This window comes from Cyphomyrmex costatus, unplaced genomic scaffold (assembly GCF_001594065.2).
Source record: "Cyphomyrmex costatus isolate MS0001 unplaced genomic scaffold, Ccosl1.0 scaffold799, whole genome shotgun sequence".
NCBI classification, from domain to species: domain Eukaryota; kingdom Metazoa; phylum Arthropoda; class Insecta; order Hymenoptera; family Formicidae; genus Cyphomyrmex; species Cyphomyrmex costatus.
In genome coordinates this window covers 5588-14224 of record NW_017280374.1, presented here as the reverse complement: position 1 = coordinate 14224, position 8637 = coordinate 5588, and the positions used below count along the sequence as shown (strand labels likewise).

At 41.8% G+C, this 8637-nt stretch overlaps 2 protein-coding genes across 2 annotated transcripts; both read left to right on the top strand.

Moving 5' to 3' along the window:
- The first annotated feature begins 3926 nt into the window (after positions 1–3926).
- Positions 3927–5772, top strand: LOC108781221 (uncharacterized). Its single transcript, XM_018549136.1, has 3 exons — positions 3927–3978; positions 4067–4755; positions 4831–5772. Exons 1-3 carry the CDS (start codon positions 3927–3929, stop codon positions 5770–5772), a joined length of 1683 nt encoding a protein of 560 aa, XP_018404638.1.
- A 42-nt stretch (positions 5773–5814) lies between these two features.
- On the top strand, positions 5815–7663 carry LOC108781220 (uncharacterized). Its single transcript, XM_018549135.1, has 2 exons — positions 5815–6616; positions 6816–7663. Exons 1-2 carry the CDS (start codon positions 5815–5817, stop codon positions 7661–7663), a joined length of 1650 nt encoding a protein of 549 aa, XP_018404637.1.
- Positions 7664–8637: the final 974 nt, after the last annotated feature.

Sequence of the window (8637 nt, the reverse complement as noted above, 5' to 3'; positions counted from 1 at the left end):
TTTTAAATATACGTCATATCGGTCAGCAGTCGGTAGTATTTAAAATAATAATTTTATTTAATATGTATTTATGACTGCTCGGTTTATCGGTGAATCGGGTGAGGGGGGGACGTGCGACTAGCGTCCGCCCTTCAAAATCAAAACAATCCCAAGGCTGCTTTCACTAACCGTCTAATATTAACGCATTGATTTTAGAATAACATATTTATTCTTTATTATTCGTTAACGCGATTGCATATTACAAAATAAAGTTATTAAATAAATGTAAAACAGTTGCTTTTCGTAGTAATACATTATGCGCGGTGCGATGTTGTGAGGGGGACAGCAAAAGCTAGACGTAAACGTTTCAAAAATCAACCGAAAGTTGCACTGTCCCCCTCACCTCACCGCTCCGCGTGCAGTCCAAATGCCCAATGACGATCGAATGGCATTGATCTGTGCACGGTGCGGTGTGGTAAGGGGGACAGCGAAAGCTAGAAGTAAATGATTCGAAAATCAACCGAAAGTTGCACTGTCCCCCTCACCGCTCCGCATGCAGTCGAAATGTCTCGTGACAGTCGAATGGTTTAAATATAATACCAGTCAGCAGTCGGGAGTATTTAAAATAATTTTATTTAATATATAAACATGTATTTCAAATATATATATATGTATTTAATATGTGATGAGAGATGCAGCGGAAAGCAGAGGCGATTTGAAAATCGGCCGAAAGTTACATACACTTTACGTATGTTCACTTTGTACTGGCAACTTTAATTAATAATCAGTTACTTTTCATGGTAATATATTAATGCAATTTAACTCGTGATAATACTGCGATGGTTTTAAATATACGTCATATCGGTCAGCAATCCGTAGAATTTAAAATAATAATTTTATTTAATATATATATGTATTTAAGTGATGACTGCACGGTTTATTATCGGTGAGCCGAGTGAGGGGGTGACGTGCGACTCGCGTCCGCCTTTGCACATCAAAACAATCCCCAAGGCTGCCAACGCGTCAATTTTAATACAACATATTTATTTTTTATTCGTTAACGCAATCGCATATATAAAACAAAATTATTAAATAAATGTAAAACAGTTGCTCTTCGTAGTAATATATTATGCGCGGTATGGTGTTGTGAGGGGGACAGCGAAAGCTAGTCGTAAATGATTCGAAAATCAACCGAAAGTTGCACAGTCCCCCGCGCCGCTCTGCGTGCAGTCGAACGAAATGTTCCATGACAATTGGATGGACAATCGAATGGCATTGTTCTGCGCGCGGAGCGGTGAGGTGAGGGGGACAGCGAAAGTTAGACGGAGGCGATTCGAAAATCAACTGAAAGTTGCACTGTCCCCTTCACCACACCGCGTGCAGTTGAAATGCCCCATGACAGTCGAATGGCATTGTTCAGCGCACGAAGCGGTGAGATGAGGGGAACAGCGAAAGCTAGACGAAGGCTATTCGAAAATCAGCCGAAGGTTGCATTTGCCCGCCCCTCTTCACCTCATCTCACCGCGTGCAGTCCAAGTGCTCCATGATGGTCGAATGGCATTGTACTGTGCGCGGTGCGATACGGTATACGGTAAGAGGGACTGCGAAAGCTGGACGAATATTCGAAAATCAACCGAAAGTTGCACCTCTCTCACCTCACCGCTCCGCTCGCAGTCCACATGCCCCATGACGATCGAGCGGTATAGACTAGCGCCACATTTGCCTCTTGTGGTAGGAATGTCAGAAGGACATCGAATGGGATGTGGTCGACGATGACAATAATAATAACGACGACGACGATAACGATAATAATGACGACGACGTTTCTTAAAAATAAAACGCGAAAATTTACAGATTCGGACTTTGTTTAAATAATAAATTCAAGTTATTTTGGAAGACCGCCAGTCGTCGGTAATTACCACGACCGCTGTAAATTTCGGTCGCAAGCATTTACGAAGAAGACCGCGCGTGGCGCTGGCCTCTTCTTTTTGTCTCTCCTTTGTTCGTTCTCGCATGTTACGCACGGAACGGTCGTTGTATTCATTGTCGCTAGCCATCTTGCCTAACGTGGACGCACGTTTTGACTTCTACGAGTTTCGGTAGTTTGAAGCTATTGTGTGCTTTTCTTGTTATCCGAAAGTGAGGGACTGGAAGCCCACTTGGAGCTGGAAGCTCAATTGAGGCTATTAGCCTGCGAATTAAAACCGGTAAATGCTTGATCAAGTCAAATTGCAAACTCGCTTGAGACGAGGCAACGAACATGTCCGCTGGACAATGGTGAAAGACGCTGGGATTCAGGTACCTGAAAGCGCTTGATTGTTAACACGGCTTTCCGAGCTCATAAGTCAGATGTTATAAACTTGCGGCTGATAGCCGACACTGAACATCATTATCGTAAGTCTTGTAAATTACTTTCAGTATTATAAGTTCCTTATATCAAGATCGCAAGTTGCATGCTGTGCCTTCTGCCAGGAGGATTTTAGTTCTTTTGTAAAGCTTACTATAATCTTTTACATTCCTTCTTACATTCGAGTCATTAACTCTACTTAACCGTTCAAAGTTATTACATTCTAAGAATTACATTTTTCATTATATTTAATAATTTCTTTTAGATTATTTAATGAGTATTTTCTTATCTTTTAAGCATAATATTAACTATCGTCAATTTTTTAAATGTTTCTTTTCGTGTTATGAATATCATTCTATTGTTCTCCATTGTCTAATAAACTAAAATTTACAGATTCTATACGACATTCGTCTATGTTACAAGCTTCATTTCTTTTAAAACATACCACGATCGCTATCGAACATTTGGTCTTTCGAGCCGGATCCTTCTGATAGGCGGCGCTGTTTGCGAACAAGGAAAATGAGAGTCAGTCACATAGAGCATCATATCGAGCAACAGCTAAGTCTTTCATCTCTCATAATTAATGCTTATGACAACCTTATTAAATATGGCATGGAGAATGTTGCTTCTCAAAGGATTAATGTACGACTTACAGCTCTTAAAGAGAACTGGGAGAGATTTCTTGTGGCTCATGACGCCATTACTCTGTCTATAAGACAATTAGAGGAAGATGATAAGATTGTCATTCGTAATAATATATATTTCTCTGAGAATTGTTTTTCAATGACAAATGAAGGATATTTAGAGTCTATCGAGCGTATGAATTCCTTGCTAGAGTCACAATCTGAGCAAAGTAGTATTCCTGGGATGACGTCAGCCACGGCATTCTCGCAAGCTGTAACCACCACGTTGTCTACGTCAAGCCTTCCCACATTCTTTCATCATGCTCGCCTTCCCCGTCTAGACCTTCCTAAATTTAATGGTACGCCTTCTGATTGGCTACCATTCAAGGATTTATTTCGATCATTGGTTATCGATAATCCCACATTATCTCCTGTAGAAAAGCTTCAATATCTGAAAACCAGCCTCACTGGCACTGCCGTAAATATGTTAAGTAATACTACCCTAACTGCTGACAATTTCTTTAAGGCTTGGGATTCTCTAATTTCATTCTATGAAAACCGAAGACTTCTTGTAAATGCTGCTTTAAGCTCTTTACTTAATTTAAAACGTATTACCAGGGAGTCTGCCTCTGAATTAGAAAAATTGTACACTACTGTAATCCAAATTTATCGCACATTGGAAACGCTAGCACGACCTGTAAATTCATGGGATGACTTCTTGATTTTTATCGTCGTTCAACAACTGGATGCTGAATCAGTCAAAGTGTGGGAGCAGCATATTGGTTCGTCAAAGGAGCTTCTTACATGGAAATAATTCTTAGAATTCTTCATAACTCGATTGGTGATTTTACAAAATTATGAGAAAGCTCAGGTAAGCCATTCTTATCAAATCAAAACTCTCTAAAACTGCATTTCCAGGGAAGATTTAAAAATGATAGCTCCAAGGTTTGTCCCTTCTGTGCGGAAGCCCACTGGCCATGTCAATGCCCGCAATATACTTCAAAACCGCTACAGCAACGATTTGCTCTAGTAAGAAAACTTAATCTTTGTTATAATTGTTTCGGACCGCACAGAGCAGCGAATTGTCGTATGTCTGTACATTGTAAAAAATGTGCAGGAAAGCATCACGTGTCACTCCATCGTGGCAACTTTGAAGGTTCAAAGGTTAAAGCTAGATCTTCCAATTCATCAGAGGTAAAAAATGCAGAGAGCTCCTCTGCAGAAGAGTCAACTATAAATAAAGATACAAAGAAAGTCCCACAAGTTTTCCATTCCTTCGAACAAGATAAGGTCAGTAAATACTCGGTATTATTAGCAACGGCGCTTGTTTCCGTTCAGTCTCCAACAGGATATACTTGTAAAGCTAGAGTTCTTATCGATCAAGGGTCAGAAATATCCTTAATAACGGAGCGACTAGTACAACGCTTACATTTGCCCCGGACGAAATCTAATATCCCATTGATTGGAATTGGCAGAAAAAGGAGTAATAATTCTAAAGGACTTACTTCTTTCAAACTAAAGCCTCATTTTGAATCATCATTTGAATGTTCTGTATCAGCTCACATTCTTCCAAGACTGACAGCTTCGTTGCCCTCCGTGTCCCTTCAAGAAGGATCATGGTCTCATTTAAGGGGCTTACAACTCGCGGATCCCGAATATCTTTTATCAAATCAAATTGACATTCTTCTCGGTGCAGACATTTATTGCCAAATTATACGAGACAGTATTATTAAAGGGCCGATTGGTTCACCAATGGCACAACTCACGGAATTAGGCTGGATCATCTCCGGCCCCACGGGCCCTAAAGTATCTCCCACTAGTTCTCATAGCCTTCACATTTCAGTCGATGAGAATCTCTATGATCTAATGCATAAATTTTAGGAAATTGATGAAGTACCTTCAACGACCTCCGTTCTCTCATCTGACGAACAAGCTTGTGAAAACCATTTCATGTCCACCCACTCTCGCAATCAAGAAGGACGGTATGTGGTGCGATTGCCGTTCAAAAAATCTGTTGATCATCTCGGCGATTCACGTCAAAGGGCCGCTCGAATCATGCTTAAACTTTCTCATAAGCTTTCTTCGGATTCTGACTATGCAAAGCAATATTCAGAGTTTCTAAGCGAATACGAACGGCTTAATCATATGAAACTAGTCCCTCCACATTTGCCTGAACCTCATCATGTATATTACTTGCCACATCACGGAGTTAAAAGGGAACAAAGCCTTACTACCAAACTACGTGTTGTATTTAATGGATCTAGCGCCACTTCTTCAGGTTCTTCTCTCAATGATTTGTTACACATTGGAGCTAAGCTTCAATCAGACATATTCGATGTTCTACTCTGGTTTCGTCAATTTCAATATATCTTTTCCTCCGATATAGAAAAAATGGATCGCCAGATAGACATTCATCCAGACGATTGGGATTTTCAAAGGATTTTATGGTGTGATCAGTCACCCAACCTGAAAACGTACCAACTTCCTACTGTTACTTATGGACTAGCTTGTGCTCCCTTTTTAGCATTACGCGCCATTCAACAGTTATTAACCGATGAGGGTTCAAAGTACCCATTAGCAGTTCCCTGTCTTCAAAAAGGGAGATACGTAGACGATCTCTTCGGAGGTGCTTATAGCATAGAAAAGACTCAAGAAATTGTTACTCAGTTAAATCAGCTCTGCACGGCGGGCGGTTTTAAATTGAAGAAATGGTCCTCCAACCATCCAGATATACTTCGTTTGATTCCGAAGGATGAACAGATATCCTCGTTGTCAATCGATTTTGATTATGATACCGTTGTTCATACTCTCGGGCTTCAATAGCAACCGTCATTAGATGTCTTTCAATTCACGTTTAGTTGTCAGATGGACAATGTATTCACTAAGCGAAAAGCCCTGTCAACCATCGCCAAATTATTTGATCCGCTTGGATTCTTGTCTCCCATTATAATTATAGCAAAGATCTTTATACAAGAATTATGGGCTTTGAAAATAGGTTGGGATGACTCTCTACCATCTCACTTTGAAAGTCGATGGCGCAGTTTTCTAGAAACCCTTCAAGAAATACCTAAAATTACTATCCCTCGGTGGATAGGGTTCTCAAGTCAACATGGAATCGAAGTTCATGGATTTTCAGATGCTTCTCAAAAGGCTATGACTGCTGTCTTGTATCTTCGAGTCACCGACTCTGAAGGATTAACCACTGTCCATTTCGTAGCATCAAAAACAAAGGTAGCACCATTGAAACGTCTTACCATTCCCAGATTAGAATTGTGTGGAGCTGTATTGCTCACTAAATTAGTTTCCCATTTTCTTACGGTGCTTGAATTAAAGAATTTGCCTATAACCCTCTGGACTGACTCCTCAATTACTCACATATGGTTAAATAATCATCCATCTAAGTGGAAAGAGTTTGTACGTAACAGAGTCAGCCTTGTTCAAGAAACCTTACCCCAAGCGGAATGGAGATTCGTGCCAGGCCATTGTAACTCATCAGATATAGCCACTAGAGGTGCTACCCCCTCTCAGCTCTTAGATCATTCTGAATGGTGGAGCGGCCCTCAATGGCTCTCACAGGAGAGATCAGCTTGGCCACAGAAAGTCACGCCAACATGTCTTAATGATAAGCTCGAAGAACACTCCTCTGTTGTACATGTAGTTACAAGCAGTAAGGAAAAGGAATGGGATCTCCTTTCTCGATACTCTAGTCTTAAAAAGCTGTATCGTGTCATTGCCCTTTGCCAACGTGCTGTCTCTAGATTCCGAGGGATCCCACTTACAACCTCTTCGTCTTCCCTTTCAATAGTTGAATTGAATAATGCCAAACTATTTGTTTTTTCTCAACGAAATTACCTACCTGTCTAAAGGACTACCGATTCCGCGGTCAAGTCCTCTCATCCGCCTCACTCCCTTTCTGGATGCATTAGGTCTATTGCGAGTAGGCGGTCGTTTACAAAACTCACTTCTAAACGAGGAAGAAAAGCACCCCTGGATCTTGCCTCGAAAGTCAACACTGACTTCACTTGTCATAGCAGACGCTCATTATCGGGCATTACACGGGGGAACGCAAGTTACACTATCCTTAATTCACTCAGAATACTGGATCATAGGAGGTAGAGCCCCAGTAAGATCTTGGATCCTCAAATGCGTTAAATGCACTCGCTTCCGCCAACAACGAGCTCAGCAATTAATGGGACAACTCCCTACTAAACGTATCACCCCTTCTCGTCCATTCACTCACACTGGCATTGATTATGCTGGCCCTTTCCTAATCAAGACCTGGAGAGGAAAGAATGCACGCACTTACAAATCCTATGTCGCTCTGTTTGTCTGTTTCGCCACGTCAGCAATTCACTTGGAGCTTGTAACTGACTATTCATCAGACGCTTTCATAGCTGCTTATAAGAGATTTGTGTCAAGACGAGGAATTTGTTCCACGCTCACAAGTGATTGTGGCACAACGCTTAAGGGAGCAGATTCTGAGTTACAAAGGTTATTCTCACAAGCTAAGCAAGAATCCTCTAAACTAGCAGTTTTATTAGCCAACAGCGGTACTCAGTGGCAATTTAACCCCCCTTCAGCTCCACACTTCGGAGGCAAGTGGGAGGCCGGCGTTAAGTCAATGAAACACCATCTTATTCGAGTTGTTGGCAATACTACCTTTATGTATGAAGAAATGAGCACTCTGTTGACTCAGATTGAAGCCGTAGACTGAATTCCCGACCACTTTGCCCTTTAACTGAGGATCCAGATGACCTCAATGTTCTGACTCCCGGACATTTTATAATGGGCTGTGCGCCTATGACTGTCTCAGAACCCTCTCTCGAGTTGGTAAAAACCGCTTGCTTATCTCGATGGCAGCTCATTCGACAAGCTCTAGATTCATTCTGGACCAGATGGTCACACGAATGTATGCAACAATACTATGCTACGTATAAATGGAATAAAGTTACTCCCTCTCTGCAAGACGGAACCATAGTCCTAGTAATAGACGAACGTTACCCCCCTTCTAAATGGCCTCTAGGGCGGATCACTGCTATTCATCCCGGTAAGGATGGGCACACTCGAGTAGACACAGTCCAAACTCAAACCTCTCTCTTGAAACGGCCTATTGTCAAGATATGTCCATTGCCTGTAGTGCAATAGTTCCCACAAGTTATTCATTAACTAGCCTTAATGAAGGCGGGCGGAATGTTTAAATAATAAATTTGAGTTATTTTGGAAGACCGCCAGTCGTCGGTAATTACCACGACCGCTGTAAATTTTGGTCGCAAGCATTTACGAAGAAGACCGCGCGTGGCGCTGGCCTCTTCTTTTTGTCTCTCCTTTGTTCGTTCTCGCGTGTTACGCACGGAACGGTCGTTGTATTCATTGCCGCTAGCCATCTTGCCTAACGTGGACGCACGTTTTGACTTCTACGAGTTTCGGTAGTTTGAAGCTATTGTGTGCTTTTCTTGTTATCCGAAAGTGAGGGACTGGAAGCCCACTTGGAGCTGGAAGCTCAATTGAGGCTATTAGCCTGCGAATTAAAACCGGTAAATGCTTGATCAAGTCAAATTGCAAACTCGCTTGAGACGAGGCAACGAACATGTCCGCTGGACAATGGTGAAAGACGCTGGGATTCAGGTACCTGAAAGCGCTTGATTGTTAACACGGCTTTCCGAGCTCATAAGTCAGATGTTATAAACT

Coding starts and splice junctions, on each gene's coding strand:
- LOC108781220 (XM_018549135.1), top strand. CDS start 5,815: ATGGACAATGTATTCACTAAGCGAAAAGCCCTGTCAACCATCGCCAAA. Junction 6,617..6,815: donor TGTACATGTAGTTACAAGCA/GTAAGGAAAAGG, acceptor ACCTGTCTAAAG/GACTACCGATTCCGCGGTCA.
- LOC108781221 (XM_018549136.1), top strand. CDS start 3,927: ATGTCAATGCCCGCAATATACTTCAAAACCGCTACAGCAACGATTTGC. Junction 3,979..4,066: donor TACAGCAACGATTTGCTCTA/GTAAGAAAACTT, acceptor AAAAATGTGCAG/GAAAGCATCACGTGTCACTC. Junction 4,756..4,830: donor CCGGCCCCACGGGCCCTAAA/GTATCTCCCACT, acceptor CATAAATTTTAG/GAAATTGATGAAGTACCTTC.